General features: G+C 40.9%; 3 protein-coding genes across 5 annotated transcripts in view; all 3 read left to right on the top strand.

Moving 5' to 3' along the window:
* Nucleotides 1–4,699, top strand: part of LOC111658688 (uncharacterized) — an 8,730-nt gene extending 4,031 nt beyond the window's left edge. The window contains exons 6-13 of one of the 2 annotated variants that reach the window (XM_023411296.2): nt 24–185; nt 1,325–1,555; nt 1,653–1,703; nt 1,797–2,051; nt 2,138–2,482; nt 2,633–2,905; nt 3,505–3,780; nt 3,981–4,699. In XM_023411296.2, the coding sequence (XP_023267064.1) occupies nt 24–185; nt 1,325–1,555; nt 1,653–1,703; nt 1,797–2,051; nt 2,138–2,482; nt 2,633–2,905; nt 3,505–3,780; nt 3,981–4,012 (1,625 nt within the window). In that variant the 3' untranslated portion in view covers nt 4,013–4,699. Of the gene's footprint in view, nt 1–23; nt 186–1,240; nt 1,556–1,652; nt 1,704–1,796; nt 2,052–2,137; nt 2,483–2,632; nt 2,906–3,504; nt 3,781–3,980 lie in introns of both variants that reach the window. The other variant, XM_023411295.2, reaches the window with a different exon arrangement.
* Nucleotides 4,700–5,141: 442 nt separating this feature from the next.
* On the top strand, nt 5,142–12,119 carry LOC111658687 (uncharacterized). The gene is made up of 6 exons (XM_023411294.2): nt 5,142–5,921; nt 7,394–11,158; nt 11,260–11,455; nt 11,546–11,619; nt 11,699–11,790; nt 11,914–12,119. The coding sequence occupies exons 1-6, from the start codon at nt 5,868–5,870 to the stop codon at nt 11,972–11,974; spliced, it is 4,242 nt and encodes a 1,413-aa protein (XP_023267062.2). The 5' UTR covers nt 5,142–5,867; the 3' UTR covers nt 11,975–12,119.
* Nucleotides 12,120–13,051: 932 nt separating this feature from the next.
* Nucleotides 13,052–19,694, top strand: LOC111658629 (uncharacterized). 2 transcript variants are annotated; one of them, XM_023411206.2, is made up of 9 exons: nt 13,052–13,199; nt 13,763–16,488; nt 16,693–16,738; nt 17,013–17,162; nt 17,585–17,674; nt 17,812–17,901; nt 18,078–18,200; nt 18,664–18,735; nt 19,029–19,694. In XM_023411206.2, the coding sequence occupies exons 2-9, from the start codon at nt 13,897–13,899 to the stop codon at nt 19,064–19,066; spliced, it is 3,201 nt and encodes a 1,066-aa protein (XP_023266974.1). In that variant the 5' UTR covers nt 13,052–13,199; nt 13,763–13,896; the 3' UTR covers nt 19,067–19,694. The 2 variants fall into 2 exon arrangements, with proteins under 2 accessions (XP_023266974.1, XP_023266973.1); XM_023411205.2 differs by having other exon boundaries at nt 17,812–17,937.
* Nucleotides 19,695–19,797: the final 103 nt, after the last annotated feature.

The following is a 19,797-nucleotide window of genomic DNA, read 5'->3' as shown; positions in this document are numbered from 1 at the left end:
CCCCACTCCCCCCCCCCACTCAGAGAAGCAGAAGTCTCTCAGTGTGTCGGGGATCATCCTCCCTCCACGCGTGATTGTAGGTCAAAAGGGCAGGGTGACAGTGAGCATTGAAGGCAGGAGGGTGGACCGAGTCCAGACTGCATGGTTCCTCAATGACAGGCCTATCTCTGACACCTCATTCACAGGTAGGAGACCTTACACACATCCAGATAACCAGCGGCTACTGGTGAATGCTTCTTTTACCTCTTAAACCCGGATCAGCAATCACAAACTCATGCCGTGCACATTCTTCAAACTCACAGACATTGATCTGAAATTCTGGCTCAATTTTGGGGAAACCTGTGCACAGATCACCTAGAATATTCTCATTACGTGGAGTGGTGTAGTCTTATAAAACATGTCTTGCTTTTGAATATTTGACTGTAAACACTTTAATTGTGTTTTCAGTGAAAAGTTGGAGCAAGCTGATACAAAGTATATGATGACTGTTAGGCAGAGCGGAAAGACTATTTTTCCAACCTTTAAGAATAGTTCATTATTTTGGGAAATGCACTTATAACTCACATCTGTAAGCTGAATTGCAGTTAATTGAAAGTTCACCGAATAACAGATTATATGTCTTGTTATTATTGTTATTATTATATTATATTTAAATGTTACATTATATGTAAATGTTACAAAAGCCAAAATATTAAAACAACACATTTCAGTTGTAATGTGCCAGATAACCTCTTGGCCGGGAACAGTGATTTGTTGTCATGGTGAGGTTGCAAAGTAGGTAGAAAGATGGATTTTACACATTTTTTATACAAATTAAAGAAGCAAGATATAATGTGTTAGCAGAGTTGGACAGAACCTGGCCAGTTGTTTCCACCTATATCCAGTCTTTGTGGTAAGCTAAGATAACCAGCTGCTGATGTAACTTCATTATTTACCATGCAGCCATGGGAGTGGTATCAATCTTCTCATGTAACCCTCAGTAAGAAAGCAAATGACGATGTTTCCCAAAATGTTAACCTCTTCCTTTAAAGCTACACAAGGAAAAACAAAGGTGGGTTGGTTAAATAGTCAATATATTAAAGAAATGGGAAATAAAATGTGTTTGGAATGATGTGATAAATAATGATACATTGAAGTGTATGATGGCACATGAAATATCTTTTACACTACTCCTAAAACATACCATGTTTTCTCTTTTACACTTTAATTCCTCTAACACTTTACAACCTTACACACATAGGGACCTCCAAAGCTAACTTTAACTGCCTCTATAACCCTCTAACCACCATCCATTTGCCCTACGGTCTAACTCTCACTTCCCCAGTATCAGAGAAGGGTCCTCTGCTGCGATCCAGAGGCGAGATGGGTTACTACAGGCTGCACACTCAAGGGCCACTGCACTCATCTGGAAGTGGCACTCAACAGCTGATCTCCGCGCTCACCTTTATCCCTCAGATTTCAATCCACAAGGCGGCAGTGTTTAAGTGTCAGGTGTCCTACATAGGCAAGGACAAGATCGTGGTGGAGAGGGTGTCAGAGAAGTTTACTATTCTGTGTAAGAAAGGATTTTTTTCTCTCATTCATTTTTCCGCTACTTCTCTATGATTTTCACAATTTCCGCAATAGAATTTTTTGAATATTTTCTCTCTCAGCTGCTCCTGAAGTATCAGAGATCCAGCTGGCAGAGACACCAAATGACTCGGGTAAGGCAATAGTTTATCCTCTTGTTGAAGTTCATTATATGTTAAAAATCCCTGGTTGTAAGGGGCTACATCGCTGAACTTTCTGTCTCCCAGATGTCATCAGCCTGACAGTATGGGCAACACATTTCCATCCAGATGTCATTACCTTCCGCTGGTTCTGTCAGGGGGGTGAGTTGAGCCCTGTGGCCTCCCAGGCCTCATCCTCCCCTCGTCCCAATTCAGAGGGCTTCTTTTCAGCCTACAGCCAGTGTAAATTGCCACGGAGTGAACTGGAAAAGGGAGGCACAAAAGTGTGGGTCAGTGTCCACCACATCGCCCTGAAACAGCCGGTCACCCGTGAAACCAAAGGTAAGAAAGAGAGGAAAAAATAGGCATCACCTTTAATGTCACATTTTAAAAGATTAAAGCTTAATTTTCCGCTTGATCCCAAATAGGCTTCATGAAGAGTCCATGTGTGTCCGAAATCGTCGGCTCCACTTCTTCCCCTGATCAGACTTTGACCTTGGGATGTGAAATCACAGATTTCTACCCTCCGAACATATCAGTCACTTGGCTGAAGCTCAGAGAGGGAGAGCAAGACGACAGAGAGGAGGAGGTGTTCGAGGGAGGAGAGATGTGGGGCCCCGTACAGACTCATCCCAGAATCTACAGGGCCACAGCCACTCTGAAGAGAAGGATAACGATTCAGGAGAAGGAGAGAAGAGGAGGGATTATTTGTAGAGTGGAGCACTGTTCCCTACACGAGCCTATTGAGAGACACTGGAGAAATGTTGACATTGGTATGAATCATTATAGGTAGTTTTACTCTCAGCAACTTTTTCTTTTGCTGTTATCCTTACAATGAGGAGGAACCTAAAGAAAAAAAAAAAACATATTGACCTGCTTCTGTCTCTTCATTAACTAACACTTTCCGTTTTTACTCCCCTCAGTTGCTCCCTCCATTCCTTCATCGATCTCAGTCTGTTGGAGCAGTGAAGGGGTTGGTGTGTTCTCTCTCCTGTTGAAGGGAGGTCACCCGAAGGTCAAATTACTCTGGGCAGCAGGAGGACCCACTCTCTCACCGCTGGTGTCCAGTGAAACAGAGGAGATAGGAGATGACGGGCAGAGGGAGCTGAAAAGCGTGTGCGCCCTGGAGAGGTCTACAAGCCTGCCAAGTCACACAAACAAACAGCCGGAGAGACAGAAGAACGGACATGCAATAAGTATTTGTCATTCATATATATATATAAGTTTTCTTTTATACGTGCATCTTTTTTTTTAAGATAAAAATGATTTGCTGATGGTGAAGAATTGCCGTTAAAATGTGAGAAAACTTTTCCTGCTTCTTTGCAAAATGATCAGCGTTAAATAAAACACACAGTACCTGTTGCATCATGGGAAGTGTGGGAGCCAGCATATACACTATGTTGGAGCTTAAAAATGATTACTGAGAGTCAGAGTATCCTAACCTCTGGTGCAGTGATTTTTGTTGTTGTATCTCTTGTAAGACTCCCTATTTTATTGAAGTGCTATTTTCAATTGATGTAATGCTGCTATAAAACATGGAGAAGGTGGAGGAATTATTTCATTCAGAACTTTATTTACAGTTGTATTCGATCTAAAATACCCTTTCAGCTCACTACCTCTGCAGAGTATGCCCTTTCTTCTGAAGCACCTTTTTGCCAATTAGTTGGTGTTGCACTCCTGCTCAGGCCACACCATGACCTTTCTGATGTGTCTTGGAAGAGGAGTATGGTTTGCAGTCTTTGTGTCTGTATACAGAAATGTGCAGCCTTAACTCCCCGCTGGTGTTACTTTACAGAAACAAAAGCTGCTGTTACAGACCCCGACACTGAAGGAATAGAATACATCGATGAAAAAGTGGATGGAGAGAATAACAACATTGACAGGGATGAGGAGACAATGTCGGAAGTTGACGAGGACAGTGACAAAGAGAGAGAGGAAGAGCCAGGCGCATTGCACATTAACAGAGTCAACCTGAGTAAAGGTCCCAGAGAAAATGAGGCGGCACGTTTGAGAGTCTGTGTGGAGGTCACACACCCTGCACTCAAGCTTCCTGTTTATCGAACCTGGACAGGTAAGACGGTGCAAACAATTTACTCATGCAGTCACAGAGATTAAGAAGCATAACGGTGAGGAAATACAGCAAGGGAGTTAGTGACAGATTACGAAAGGAACTGCAAGCAACTGTCATTTTGTTGCACAAGAAAAAGGTAAATCTCTACCAACAGGAAATTTGTTCATGTTTAGTTCTTGATCTTGTGCCGTCTTTTTCAGAGCCCAATGAGGATATTTCATCTTCTGCGTGAAAGACCTGATGTCTGAAGAGTGCCTCTCTATTTCATATATCCCATATAATATATCTAATATACTGTATGTCTCTATAGTAGATATAATGTATTAGTCATGTTAGAATGTCCAACAATCTTTCATGTGGTTTTGCTTCATTTTTGGTCTTTATTTATTATGAACTGTCATCTATTACTTTTTTCTTCCAACCTCATGATTTTTACAAATGCTCATATTTTTGTACCAAACATTTTACAATAATAATCGATCTCTGTGGATTTTTTTTTCTTTCTAAATCTCCATTGGAAAATAAAATCTAAATCAAATTTTTTGGAGAGATGTCGTTTTGAGTCAACAGGCAATGTTTACTGTGCTTCTCTTCCGTTCATTGTTCTGTGCAAAACAGATATCTGTTGCTTACCACTGCTCCTAAAATAAGGTGTCATTTCAAAATAGAGGCCACTTCTGGTTTTTTGTGGTTTTTTTCTACACTCTGACCACAGGAGCGTCACTTCACTGTGCTGCTGCACGGAGGAGGTACTGTGTGGTTGAACTGAATAATTGAGATGTTTAGTTTGGAACTTCCTCCTCAGAAAAAACAGATGTACTAGAACAGTAGATTCTAGTGTCACACAATGCTATACATTTCACAAATATCATATTGTAGGGTACATGACCAATAAAACAATATACGTTTATTCAATTAACAGTGCATACAGTTTGTATGTATTGTATAATATTATACAAGATCAGCAACCTGTAACATTTTAAACAAAATTATGAGCTAAATCAAAACTAAGATTCTTTGGTTTATAGACACATATCTTTAATTATAGACCCTTTAGTGACGAACATTTTGCTGACGAGTGGCAACAAGTTCAGTTGTGGTGTACAATAATGGTAGTATCAAAATCAATGTAGCAGAACCAGAGATGTCATGTTTATTCCAAGCAGTCTTCCTGCTTGTCAAACCCCGGTGCCTACGTTACCCACAATGCAACTCGACTCAATTCCTGGTGTGTTGGATGAGTTTTAAAGTTAACCAACTGACTCAGTAGTGTCAGATACACAACAATATCTAGCTTGCTAAAATTAGCTACTTGTTAGCAGAAGCTACTGGTCATACCAGACCAAGTAAGGCTGTAGCAGCAAAACCACTGAGTGCATTGAGTGTATTGCATTGTGAACTGGCGTGTTTTATTGCTCATGCATCTAACTCTTTATATGTCAGATGAAGAATATATTATTTTTACTTACTTCACTAAAAGTGTATAGTGTGGCTCTAAGCTCATCCTTAAGTCCTGTCTGGCTGGGATTTGATATTAAGTTAACCAAGCCCTAAATATGTCAACAAGGACTAAGATCTTTGTCTTTTTAGGGAAGATGTGTCCTAATGACAGTCACACATAATCAGCCATGAAGAAATGTCTTCAGACAGGGGCTCCTTTTGTTTTTCCGTCATAATTGTTTATAATGTGGAGGATCGTCATAGCGCCCTGCTGTGTAAGCAGACCTCTGTCAAAAGAGTGACTCACCGAGCAAAACACAGAAACCACCACGTTTCTCTGTGGCCTGGTTTCTCACAAGCTCTTTTCACATCCGCAACACGTAGACTTGATGCACTGGCGACTCAGCTGCGTTAATCACCCTCTTCCTCATAATGATACACCGGACATATGTCAGTATGAGGAACTGAACCGTGACTAGTGTTTCAACCTGGTCACGTTAGGATGCAGCTTGATGTTAAGTTACATGTGTAGGAAAATTTAAAACTGACAGGCGATTTAGATTCCCCCCCCTCCCCATCACGGTTACTCCCAAAGGAAAATTGCCTAAGTCAGATGGTCAGAGAGTCAACGAGGACGAAGTTTGACGATGGACCCTGACAGTCCCGTTTCCAGGGTGGGGAGGACTTTTTGGACAGTTTGGGTGAGTTGCTGCATTTGAAACTAAGTTTCTAACGGGGGCTGCTGTAATTTTCATATTTGAAAACAGTAAAATGTGGATGCAAAGTCACCCCTCGCTTCCTGTGTGTCTGTCTACCTCTCTCTTACATAGATTGGATGTATGGATGTCTCTCTCTCTCTCTCTCTCTCTCTCTCTCTCTCTCTCAAACGCACACACACACACCCTCTCTCTCCCTCCCGTCTCTCTTTTTCTGTGTGTTTGTCTACCTTACACACACACACACACACACACACACACGTTTGTTTGTCTCCTAAATTCGAAATCACATTTGCTATATGAAGAACTTTGTGAAGCTCGTTGAGCTGCACTAACCTGTGTGAAAAGTGCTATACCAATAAAGTTTGATTGATTATTGGCATATGCCTGCAGACATATTGCACAGCTGACCGGCTGTACACTGACTAAAAGGTCTAAAGGCTTCACTTAAAGTATTTAATATTTGTAATACATTATTTGGTGGTTTACCAATTGAATACCGTCTGTATTTTGCTTTGAAATAGTGTGAGATTACACCGTTTTTATACGAATCTATAGGAAATTATCAGGAATTTATGGACACTACCTGCCCAGCACAAAGTAATTACTGTGCAGCATTTGGTAGATAAAGAGCCAGGTATAGAGGAGCAGTGGAGCAGACCTGCAGCTGAACAAAAAGGAAAGTAAATATTGAGCTTACATTCATCTGGTCACCTGATACATTACTTCAGATAAATGCTAATGTTGCTCCATGTCTACAGAATGTGTAAATAGTGAATGTAAAAATTAAAAAAAAAAATTATGGGTAACACGTCTTCCATACCAACCTTCTAAGGTGTCAGTGTTGTATTTGAAGCTCATTGCACTGCAACAAAAACTGAATAATAGAATTATTGCAGTTTTAAATGGAACCATAATTAATGTTATTAGTTATGCCCGCCCTGCTGTGAAAGAGGTCTGTTCACCCAGGATGTGTTAGAATAGGTTGAGGTCAGCCCTCTGAGGGGGGAAAGAACAAACCAAGCTCAGGAAACTATTTATGGACCTCACTCTATGTATGAGGGCACCGTCATCCTGCAACAGGAAGGGGCCTTCCACAAACTGTTGCTGCAAAGCCGGAAGGTATGAGGCTATTGTGTAAGTAGCCATCTACGGTACAGTAATGCTGTAGCCTGTATTTTCCTTAATTGGCACTAAGGGGCCTGTCCCAAGTAGCAAGTATATCCATATACGTACAAACACATAGTTTTAAGTAAATGATTTAGAATCTATTTAGAACAAAGACATCAAGCACACATGGCATCCATTATCAGGAAAAAGTATGTTTTATTTGAATCGCTTGAAGCAATTGAACAAGACAAATTATATTAAAAAAAGAGAAATGAGAACATGAATAGATCAAATGTTGATTTATTAACTAACCAAAAGTCAACTCTTTCTCTCTGTATCTTTCATAGTCCTATATAACCGAAGCTGTGAACAGATTCCTCAGGCCAGAGCCCACTAACACCGACAGCAATGACCCGAATGCCTCCCAGCAATCTGCAGTTGACAGTGAGCCTGCTGACAGTGATCACCCAGAGGGTGACACTAGTGGAAGGGGTGACGATGAGGAACAGCTTCTTGAGAAAGCTTCTCTGCTTAGTTTATCACGGCCAGTTGTTGCCTGGGATCTTTGCACCACAGACATCGACTTGGGGCCTGTGGAAGAAAGCATGCAGTACAAAAGCCAGCTGAGTGGAGGTAATGAAAGCACAGCATCTGAGGAAGGTGAGGGGACGAGAGAGGAACAGTTAGGCCAAACAAGAAATGATGATGCAGGACTGCCTGTCACTAAAGATGCAAGAGCAAAAGAAGACGAAGAAGAAGAAAACCGAGATTGGAAATTGTACACTCATGGACAAGGTGAGACGCCAGAGAATGATGAGTATGAAGAACAGGCAAAGATGGAGTCACGAAATCTTACAGAAGATGCGATGAGTGAAGACACAGAGGGAAATGGAAGAAAGGATGCTGAGGATGAGACTCAGGGGGCACTGGATGATCATCAAAAAATGGATGAAACCATGACAGAGATCCAAGTAAAGGAGGAAGATGATAAAATCCACCATGCAGATGAGAAAGATTTGGAGGCAGAAGACACTGATTTTAGTTTAGAAGAGGAGCTTAGCATGCCCATAGAAGAGGCAAGGGTAGAGAGGGATGAGGTGGTTACGGCATTGATGTATGAAGAAGTAGAAAACAGTTTGGGTGTGTTGCAGCTGGCCTCGGAAAATCAAAACAAGTATGATGAGGAGGCAAAACCAGTTGAGAATCAATTTTCAGTAGCTGAAGAGCTGTCAGAAAGTGATGTTGAGGGAGACAAAGGCATTACTTCACTGGAAGATGAATTACAAACTACCCTCAAAAAAAGTGGCAGTGTGTCAGAGGATGTTGGACAAGAGCATGCGATGGCTCATAGAAGTGAAAGTGATGAAGTTGAGGATGAAAGAGAAAAGGAGGATGAGAGCACAGTGGACGAGAGGGAGCAGAGTGAGGAAGAAACTGTCAATGATGCTGCAGACAATCAGGCAATAGATGAAGAGCCAGAGCAGGAAGAAGACGTCAAAACGGGTTCAGAAGACATTCAAGGCATTTTTATTGAACATGTTACATACAATGAAGAAGCCGTGCAAAACGCTGAGGCAGAGCTAGACACAGCTGAATTCACAGATGAAGAAAAGGAGGATGTGGCTAAGGACACCGAAGTGCAAACCAAAACAAGAGAGATGGATGATGTCGATGGTGCAGTAACTGATGAAAAATCTCATGTGACAGCAACAGACATTTCGGCAGACGAGAGAGTTTGTGATGAAGAGGAGAGGCTTTCCAGCGAGACAGAAGACGACACAGAAAGTTGCATGGAAATAGCATGTACGTCCACCTCATTTACAGTAAAACCTGAAGGCGAGACCGGAAAGGAAAAAAGTGGAGAGTCTAAGAATATACCTCCAGGAATATGCGAAGGCTCGTTTGTTGTGTCGCAGGGGCTAAATTCTCCGACATCTGAGGAAACACAAGAGGGAGTTCCTGAATACAACAATGACCCTGGGCCAGATGAAAATACAACACAAAGCTTCCTGGATGTAGGAGATTCCAAGGAAATCCACGCTGCTGAATTACCAGAAGAGGTGGAGAGCAAAGAGTTGGAGAGCCTTAAAAACAGTGGTGCTGGAGGTGACTATTTAATGCTGAGGGAGCAAATGAAAGAGGAACGAGAAAACACAGAAGATATTGAGAAGGAGCACACTGGAATACTGCACCTCACAGATACTGGATTACCACAAGAAACAGAGGAGCTGCTTGTTGAACCAGCAACTGAAGAATCGGGACACTTATTTGAGGAAGAGGAAGGAAAATTATTGGACAGTTCGAAGATGGGAATGGAACACTCAGAAAAGCACTTTGAGACGCATGTGGGTGTAACAGGTGAGACAACAAAAGAGCTGCAAGATGTGACTGAAGAGCTGTTGGTTGAATTTGAAAAAGATGAAGGGTTAAGTGCTGAAGATGGCTGTGAGACAACAGGAGCCATAGCAGCAGAGGATTCGGTGGTCGGATTTGCAGATGAAACATTAAAAATGCTTGAGGCTGAAGTACAGAATATGACCAGGACAGCGTTCTTTCAAGAAGAAGAAGATACCATAAACTTTGAACAAAACAGCAACATGACTCCTAGTTTACTAGAAGACATTGTTGAATGTGGATTCATGAAAGAGCCAGTTGAGACTGAGTCTAAATTACTTGAAGATAGAACTGTGGAAATGCAAGATGCAGGGATAGATACGGAAGAACCAGGTTATGGAGTTGAGGAGGAAGAAGTAGAAGATGAAATTCAGAGCAACAATGAGATGGAGTTTTTCAGTCCAGAGGTTGTGGGAATGGCAGCTGGTCCAGCCACAGAAAAAAACACAGATAATTTGTTTGGAGAATCTGAAATATCTAGAACGGATGAGTCGCTGGAGACAAAAGATCAACTATCAGACGAAGCATTTGGGATGAGCAAGAGGGAGATGTTAACAGATACTGAAGCAGTGGGTGAATTAATGACAATCGAGTCCAGGCCAAAAGATTTGACTTTGATAGCAATAACAGAAATGGCAAAGCATGTGACAGAATCAGAGGGGAGTTATCCTGAAGAAACAAGTAGCTCAGTCAGTCAAGATGTGATTGATCAAGAAATCCTCGACTTGTGGATACAGACGGCATCATTAAAAGACACGAATGACATGGAACAACAAGAGGGGCCTGAACCTGGACAACAAATGGACACGAAAATAGAGCCATCAAATGAGGAACAAGATGAAATGCCGTCGGTGCAGGCAGAGAAGGAGAAAGAGCAGCTTGTGGAGTCAAATTCAGGGGAATCTGGATTATTGAGTGATGCTGAAATGTCTTCATCAACAGCAGAGTCAGGATTTTCGGACCAGTCTGTCAGTGAATGGGACACAAACCAAAGTGACACCCATCTGCTGAAATCGACCAGCACTGGCTCATTTCAAGGCATCTATGACAAGTTGGCTAGTATGTCAGAATCAGCAGACATCTCTGAATTGTCTACACAACAACCCAACTCTGAATCTCAGCATATATTGATGGAGGAAGCAGTGGAGGCAGGACAATCTGATCTGACAGAGAAGGAATCAAGTGCTGAGACTGGATTTCCCTCTGATTCAGGAGTAATATCATCAGAAGCTGGACATCTAAATCAGGAATCGGACGAATCGCAAGAAAAAACGGATGAAGAACAAGTTGAATCGGCGATGACTGAAACAGGATCACAGGAAGAAACTGATGCTGAGGTAGTGGACCGATCATGGAGAACTGACTGGAAAGACACTGAAGAAGCAGACGTTGAGGCCAAAATGGGCTCACTCTTCAAAGACGAGAAAACTAAAGTTGAAGATGCGCCTCTTGAGGTGACTGAGTCAGACTCTCCAGATGAAATCAAACATGCTGAATCAGGACGATCTAGAAGTGGCTCAGATGCTTCATCGCAGGATGAAATCATGCTGACAGAATCACAAGACGACGCCTGTACTGAATCCAAGAAGCTGTTGAAGTTGCCCTCACTGGACAAACCACAGCCCGGATGGTCAGAAGATATTGCTGAATCACTGCTCGAGCTAAACCGGGCTGAGGATACAGAACAGACGACAACTAAACCTGAGGATCAGACTGAGGTATTGTTTCCAAATTCACATTTAATCATAAAATGTCTTAGTAAATCAGTATTCGAAACCATACAGAGATGGTGTGAATTCAGATGTATTTGTCATTGCAGGTGGATGTATCTTCACTGGACTTCTCTGCGCAAAGATCAAGAATTGCTGTTAAAAACCCTCATGTAAGGCCACCCAAAGATCCCCGTTCCCTGCTAAATATGCCCTCGCTGGATCCCACACCCTCCTCACATCTGCCAGTCAGAGCACCTATAGGTGTGCCTTTGGGAGGCATGGGCATTGGAATAAAACTGCCTGGTAGGTCACTTACTGTTATTTATCCTGAGTTTTTCATGTCTGGTTATTTTCCATAATCTGTAATTAATGTCACACATTTTTGTTTTTTAGGGCTTGGTGCAGGTTTTCCTGTTTTAAAAAAGACACGTGTGGTGAGAGAAGACAAAAGCTCAGAAAGCTCACAGGTACTATTACTAGTCTTTTAAAATCACTTGCCTCTCATGTTGAGGGGGATATATCATTGAAATGTCACTACATCAACAGGAACCTGAGTCAAAGTCAGAGGAGAAGGGTGACACTCCCAAACAAGATGAGGCACAACACAGACCTAAATGGATGCCACCAAGACAACCAGGGTAAAAAAAGAGTATTGACATTATTACTGTATATATATATATTCTCTGTATATATATATATTCTCTTTTTCTCTTTTGTGTTCAGATATTTTCTAATTCTTACTTTTATAAATGTTACCCCAGATTTGGAAATCCACTCATGTCTGAACTGAAGTCCAAACTGAAGAAAACCACAAAAGAGTGAAAAAAATATGAATTGTAATGCATTGTGTGAATATTTGATTATATGATACAAATGGCTTTATTTTTGATGTATTTATCAAACTGAATACAGTGATGAGATGTTCATATTCTATGTTAAAGTTCTGTAATAAATTTGAGCTGAAAAACATGTTTTTTTTTCTTATACAGTCAAAAAGTGGTAATACTCGGCTTTGCTGGGTTGTTAACACACACGTCACTCTAGCCTCAAAATGTCAATCAGTCAAACATTACACAAGAACAAAAGACAAACAACACACTTTTGAAGTTTAATCAGTTCAGGGAGCACCAAACACAAAAAGCAAGATACTGAGACATCTGATAGTATGATGTATGATTGAATGAAAAATCTCAGTTTAACATTTATCCTACAGATGAACGACCGATTAAAGGAAACACAGACATAAAGTGTCTTCATAACCTATTGGGTCACACTGAGCCTCCAGATCAAAAGCTTCATTACTCCTTGACATATAGCTGTGAAACCTGACTACAGTGATGAAATCAACTAGATATCCTCTATTTTGTGTTTCAGTGGTGGTGGTTGAGAGCACTATCTAACATGTTAGTCCAAAGTCTACCATCAAGTTGAGACCTAGTGATTGTGACAGCTACGGTAAATAACTAACAAAATTTTCATCAAAGCACTGTGTTGTATTTGGGAACAACTTTTTTTTTCACTTTTTCGTATTAGTATTAATAGTATTATTATGCAGAGAGACTCAGTGAGTATGTCATTGTTCTGTTTTGATCCCTCGGTTCCCAAATAAGGCCTATGAGGTGCAAAAGGATATAATAAATTATTGAAGTGTCACAGTGAAGACCCTGGCTGTGTTCACGACTGAGTGCAGATGAGAAAAACAAACTAGATCTACTTTGTTGCTCTATTACAAGAAAGCATTAAATATTTAAAACATAGTTTCACTGACAATAGGTGTCAGTGTTGTCCCACCGTATGGATATCACTCACTCTTAAATACGCGAAGAAGAAGAAGAATCTTCAGCTGTGATTGGCTGGAATCATCCAATGAGCGAGAAGAAAATGCTATTTGAACTAGAGTGGCGGACCTCGGTTTTCTTGAACTTTTCGCTGCTATTTTGACATGCCGTTGATATTAGTGTGTCATTTAACAGGCTCGAGTCTCCAGTAAACTATTTCAGATACTTTCACAGACATAACATCCACCAAGAAGTGCCAGCTGAAATAGGTAAGTCAAAGCTGTCTCCAATCTACTGACGTTAACGTTACCAAGTTAACATTAGCTTAGCGTCGTTCGGGACCTACTTGACATCGTTACTGTCACCTCTCAACATGAAACTTGACAAAACAACATCCGTTAATGTTTTTTTTTTTAAGACTTTCATGAGACTGACATGTGTATGTTATGTGCACCGTCTGTGACCCCTCTCTGCTGGCTGCAGTTATTATATCAAGCTAGCGTTATATTGTAAATTCATAACTAACATTAGACCAGCAGCTCCAGTGGTACACAACGTACTACTAACGGTTGATCATCATGTATTGTCATCTAGATGAATAACTTCGTAGAAGTGGATGACACAAGTGTTAAACTGCTTGCTGTTTTTACTAACAAGTCTGTCTGTTGTTTAAAATGTTATGTTTTTACTTCAACTGTCACTAACATAATCCTGTGATGAAGCTATTTAATATAATCTCAGAGCTGTCAATAATTGTGGCATATTGTCACAGTGTAAGTGTACATGATCTTATGTCAAAGTAAAGATGTTTTGTATGACTTTTAATCCACAGGTCGCAGGCAGGGAAAGTCTGAGAGGACACCTGGAAAAACATGTGTCAGGAAGTCTGAGTATTGCGTCCTGTCTCCAAAAGAACAAACAAATCCTTTTTTTCCAAATATAAAAGAAAAGGAGAAATTGATTAGTATGGCCAGTAAGACAACAGTGCAACCCTCATGTGTTCAAAAAAATCCAGAAGTTGATGAATGTCGTGAAAATATTCCACCAGGAGGCACCGCTGCCGTTGGGACTTCAAAGCTCAAGGTCCAAGTAGGAGATATGATTGAATATTCCTCTGCACAGCCAAGTGGAGAAAACAAGCCTCTCTCTGACACTTGCTTCTCTTCAACCCCAGCTCCTGCAAGCAGCAATGGTGGAGTCAAGGCAAAATCACGGATCTCTGGTCTCCAGTCTGCTCTAACACCCATTTTAAAATACTTAAACATTGGCAATAAAGGTTCATCACCAGAGCCTTTAAAACGTGGAAACAATCCTCGTCTCAGTGTTCCCTTTTGTGTTACCACAGCAGATTGTCAAAATTCAACTGGAGGCTCTCGTCAAAATCCCAACTCTGATTTATCCAGTAGCCATTCTGGGCGATCACTAAATGATGAGGTTGCTCCTATGTGCTGGCTGTATGATGAACAGTTGCCAGAAATTACTCTCCTTAATGATACATGTGATTCCACAATGCAAATGACTAGAAATGATTCTGCTCTTCCTGACAGCATGCCTGCAACACCTGTAAAAACTTGGACTGTGAACAGCACATTTCCCACTCTCCAGCCCTCCCAGCTGAGTTCTTCCACCAATATAAACACTACCGCTCACAAACCCTGCCCTCAGAATGAGACAGTCAATCCTCTTCAATCTAGTGTCAAAGACAAAAATTCTGAACTCTACCCTCCTGAGCTGCCGAAACACAATGGGACAACAACTAGTACAGACCTTAATGACAAGATGGTAGACATCCCTGAGAGCATGTATGCTCCTGAGCGCTGGCTGGATGACAGATATTTCCCGGAAATTACTCTCCTGGATGTTACACGTGATTCAGAACCATCACCAGGAGCAGAAACATCCCCTATGGAGGCCACACAGGATAATCCCCCAGTGGATAGTGTGAAAAACAGGAGGCCTTCATCAGAGATGAGTGGACAAATTGTGGCAGAGCCTGGCAGACTGGACATGATTCAAAGTGAAGAATCGTCAAGTACTCTTACTGGCAATGTCACCCAGACCTTAAGCTCTTTTAGTGAGCAATCTGATAAGTGTGTGGAGGAAAACGTCATGAAAGCTTCCTCGGACGTAACTAGGGATATTTCTATGGGTAGTGTTTTGGAAAGCAGTAGGTCTTCATCGGAACCCTGTGGACAAAACATGGCGAAGAGCCAAACTTCAGATGAGGACACACTTGGTACCCATCCTGCTAATGTTACTCGTGACATAAGCTCCTCTAGCGACATGTCTGTCCAGTCTGCTGAGACCTCTGATGTGCAGTGTAACACCAGTTTAAAAAATGTCACCTCTGAGCTTCATGTTAAAACTATGGAGACCTCTAATACTGTGGAAGCTAACAACGAAGAGTTAATTACTACCCATGATGCTGAGTTGACAGGTATAGTGCCACAACCAAGCCCAGAAACAGCCAAGTCTTCGAACGGCACATTTACCATTGGACAGCCCTCCACCGATTTAAATACTACTGCTCAAATATCCTGCCCTCACAATAAGACTCTGGATCTTCCACCATCTAATGGAAACAGACCCAAAGCACAGAGTGAGGCTACAGAGCAGGTTAGTGCAGACTTTAAGAACACTACTGAAACTTCACTTATTATGAATCAGAGTAGTTCCGCTGGTAACGCAAGTGGTTCATGTGAAGTGAACAATGCCACTTTTGATAGGCATTCTCTTCAAAAATCAAGTGGAAATACATATTTAGGGGAAGCCAGTGCTACAAGTGTTTGCCTCCAGAACACTTTCGACAGTAAACCGACCTCTAAACAGAATGGCACCATAACTTTGTCAGAAACCAGCTCCAGTGACAGTCACCAGAATACTTTGGACAAGCCCTCTCCTCCTAAAGTCTGTAATCCAACCACTAGCCCAAACGATGACACTTCTGAAGGTCATCCTCCTGAACTGCCAAAACAAAATGTAACAACAACTATCACCCCTGAGAGCACGTTTGAAGCTAATTCAGCCGTAGAGGTAGCTTCTGGAGCTAGTGGACATGAGGCTAAAGATCATTCACACCCAAACCTGCCTGCGACGGACAGTCTTTCCGACGCTTTGGGCCATCAGAGCATGGCTGTGGAGAGCAACAAAGCAAACGCATTCAATTTGGATGACACCTTAGATTTAAAAGTAGACTCTTTGGTTACTTCCACACCAATGACTAACTCTAAAGTGTTCCACTTCAGCACCGAACGCGAGGATGGTAAAACCATAGCTGCACAGAAAAAACTGTACGGGTATGGACCCAGTAATCCAGTTGGTCAGGTGCCATCAGACGTTCCATCTAACATTGTCTCTGACCGAAAAACGTTCTTGACGCAACCCACTGCTAGGTCCCTTTTGCCTCCTGCGAAAGCTGCATCCCAGCTGTTGAAGTACAAGCCAGCCATCATGCCTCTGAGAAGATGTGAGCCGTCGACATCAGGCCTGCCGATGACAAGACAGAGAGCTCAAGCTGAGGTTTTGAAAAACACTGCAGCTTCCGATGCAGCCCAAGGGGTAGGCTTTGCATATTGAATGTATTTTGGTAATCTAAGTCTAAAAAATGTTGACAGCACCTTCTTTTTAAAGACACAGATCAAATTAACTCTGTTGCTCCTGTCAGTTTCATCTGCTAAATCCCCTTTTTTATGATTGAGACAACTGAAAGCGAGCTTTGCCTGTATGTACTGATGACAGTTCTCCCCTGTTCTTGTTTTTAAGACCACAGGAATATCAAGCTCCTACAACCTGCGTGCTACAACAACAGGTAGGCAGTATATATTAATGATTTTTAGAATGAGCTTGGTATTCTAGATAAATGTTTAGGGTTAATTGTTAAAAATATGGGATGAGAACTGTAAGCATTAGTGCACTCTATGAACTTAAAGTTAAAATTTCTTTTATGTAATATTTTTAGACAAAGTTTTTAGTGTCTTTTTACTTAATTTCAGTCTGACTTTTTAGCTATGTACACTGCAAATGGAAGATGCTTGTGCACACAATATCCACAATTCACACCATCTTCCCTCTGCTGACGTTAGGATCCAATAAGCCGAATTCTGGCTTGCTGAGACCACCGTTGATGGGCATACCATCAGGCATCCAGAGAGCTACAGCGGGTCTCAGGCCGCCATCAGCAAGAAGCAACGCACTAACTGCTTCAAGTACCGACAAACTCCATGGGCCTACAGGTACTCACTCAGTGGTTCACAGACTCTATGTTTTGACTGTTGATTCTGATAGCCAGTCACAAATAGGAAATCGATATGTGCATAAATGTGACACTTTAAATTAGATAGTCTTGCTGTACATATGTACACTATTTCCATACAGTTGTTTTTCTGAGCCCCAGTAATAAACAAGTAAACAAATAATCAAGGATGGAAGAGCTCGCAAGACAAGCCATGAGTACTTTTTGATTTTTGTTAAATGTGACAAGAAAAAGGGGGAAAAATGCACATTTGCCATTTAAAGCTATTTGTAAGTTTTGCTATTGTTGACTTGCTTTATTTTTATGTTATCTTTATTTTATTATTACATCTCATTTACATTAATGTTTTTAACATGTTTTAATGCTCATTTGTTTTTTTTCTCACTCTTTATGCACCAATAGTTGCTAACCCAGTGACAAGGGCTTCACAACCAAAGAAGCATCCCTTAACCAGGGGTGAAGCTTTGCCAACAGCGAAGAAGAAGAAAATGGGTAAATGTTGAGCAGCTGCAAAGGAAATACTGTGATCATAGCTGTTCTTAATTTTTTAAGACTTGCATTGTTAGTATTTGCACAAAAGCTAGCTAGCATCACCTAAGACTAAAACTTTTTTTTTCTCCTCCTTTCAGATGCTCCCTTACCATCCAGTAGTACCGAAGCTCCAGCATCTTCCTGTGATCCTGTGAACAGAGCCAAAAACCTGAAACAGCCCACAACCAGTAAGAGACCTGTGCCAGCTAAAACCCAAAGAGATGGTTGGTTGGGATTGTATCGTACTGTTCTGTTATGTAGAAAAATTAAGCTGTTTCAGCTGGGATTTATGTACTAGTGAGCTCAGCAACTTGGACTTCTTGACTCTTGTTAGTTACTAACCTGCTCTGGTACATGCTTTCAGATACTGCAGTGCCAGCCAGTACTGCTGAAACCATAATAACTTGTGATGCTGCGAGCAGAGCCAGAACCCTGAAACAACCTGCAAACAGCCATAGAGGTCTTGGAGCTAAACCCCAAGGCCATGGTAAGTTGGGATTGCTGATATGGGACAGCTAAGGCCCCCGGAAGTCTTACAGGACTAATTCAATCAAACCTCTGGCGTAGGATGCTCCATGCATAGGGTGAACATCTGCATAGTAAGATCTGTTGTTGGGTGTATTGTCTTTAGATTGTCTGAAGGCTGCTAGCGATCATAATGGTCATGATGTACAATCTTTGATCCAGCTATAAGCAAAAGTGGTCATTCATCATTTCTTTATAGATTTTGATTTCTAGTTCTAAAGCACAAACTGGTGTCTCTGGATAGCAACTACTGCACTAGCACTATCATTACGACATAGTGTTGGCTGGAGGAATAACATAGACAAAGGTATAAATGAAATGAGGTAGTCGCTATACTACTCCAAAACTGAAAACTAAACAAAAAGTGCAAGATATTTCGCAGAGACTTTGTTCACAGTAATGTAATGATTCAAATTGTATTGCAGGATGTGCCAAATGTGTGGTGCTTGAAGAGCAACTCAAAATAAAATCAGAAGAAATAAGGAGACTGAAAGCAGGTATGAATTGCTACTGTGTTTTTTATCCTAATGAATGTATTAAAATGATTTGGACAACATGCTGTTACATTGTGTAATAAAAACCCTGTGAGTTTTCATCATTTGTACCACTCATTGAACATTACCTCAGTCATGACTTTTAATGTTTAATATTTAAAAAATGATTCCCCTCTTTTAGTTTTGAAGTCTCTTTTGTCCAGTCTCATAATTGTGTCAGTACCCAAATTTTAATTTATTTTGTGCTAGGTTTTGAATTTTGAATTGTTCATGTTTTTGATTTCCCTCTTTTCCAGAGCTGCTGAAGTACAGTAAACATGGAGAACAATGCTGAATGCTCCAATTAAATCCCAATGTGACTATTTAATAATATATCTATAGTTTTTTTTGTCAATAATTTTTTTTTTTTTTTTTTTTTTTGTCAATAAATGGATTTTAAATATTCTAAAATACTAATTTGTTACACTGCTTAGCTCAGTGAGGTCAATTTGTTGACATGATTTAGTGAATGCTATGAAGCTCTTCAGTGTAGAATAGTGGCTTTGTTTGACCGGGCATAACTTTACTGAAATCTGGTCTGATATGAGATATATAAGAGTCCACAAGACGGTGTAATAAAACATTGTTTTTTCAACCCCCTGAAATGGACACCAATTATAAATTCAACCATACATATCTTTACAAATACTAAAAGGTTTTGATGAATATTTGCTTGTTATGAGGCTGTAACTACTTTTTACACTGCCAGAATAAATATTAAAATATACTGACGAACAATGCTAAAATGAGTATATACTGTATATGTGCATGTAAATGTTGCACTGTTCGTGTTTATATCTACTAATATGGAGTGAAAAACAAATACTGAAGACATTTGGATCAACTTACTCTTGGACGCCTAACGTGGTCTTTAGAGTTTGTATGTTTGTGAGATCTTTGAAATAAATATGCTGAAGGGCTAATTGTGTTTTGCATTTCATAATTATCCTGTGAATTAAGTGAGTCTTTATGGCTGTCATCCATATCAACGGAATGGTTTCACATGTAGTCAGCCGCTAGGTGGCA

The sequence above is a fragment of the Seriola lalandi genome, unplaced genomic scaffold (genome assembly GCF_002814215.2).
Source record: "Seriola lalandi dorsalis isolate HSWRI2012SDOR001 ecotype SW California unplaced genomic scaffold, Sedor1 jcf7180002054464, whole genome shotgun sequence".
In the NCBI taxonomy this organism is placed as follows: Eukaryota; Metazoa; Chordata; class Actinopteri; order Carangiformes; family Carangidae; genus Seriola; species Seriola lalandi.
The sequence above is the reverse complement of the archived record's forward strand: the minus strand, read 5'-3'. Positions and strand labels throughout refer to the sequence as shown.

Excerpts from the sequence above, each read along its gene's own strand:
- LOC111658687 (XM_023411294.2), top strand. The coding sequence starts at position 5,868 with ATGGACCCTGACAGTCCCGTTTCCAGGGTGGGGAGGACTTTTTGGACA. Across the intron at positions 11,456-11,545 it reads CATTGGAATAAAACTGCCTG|GGCTTGGTGCAGGTTTTCCT; the intron begins GTAGGTCACTTA and ends TTTGTTTTTTAG. Across the intron at positions 11,620-11,698 it reads AAAGCTCAGAAAGCTCACAG|GAACCTGAGTCAAAGTCAGA; the intron begins GTACTATTACTA and ends CTACATCAACAG.
- LOC111658629 (XM_023411205.2), top strand. The coding sequence starts at position 13,897 with ATGGCCAGTAAGACAACAGTGCAACCCTCATGTGTTCAAAAAAATCCA. Across the intron at positions 16,739-17,012 it reads CCTGCGTGCTACAACAACAG|GATCCAATAAGCCGAATTCT; the intron begins GTAGGCAGTATA and ends TGCTGACGTTAG. Across the intron at positions 17,938-18,077 it reads AGCTAAAACCCAAAGAGATG|ATACTGCAGTGCCAGCCAGT; the intron begins GTTGGTTGGGAT and ends ACATGCTTTCAG.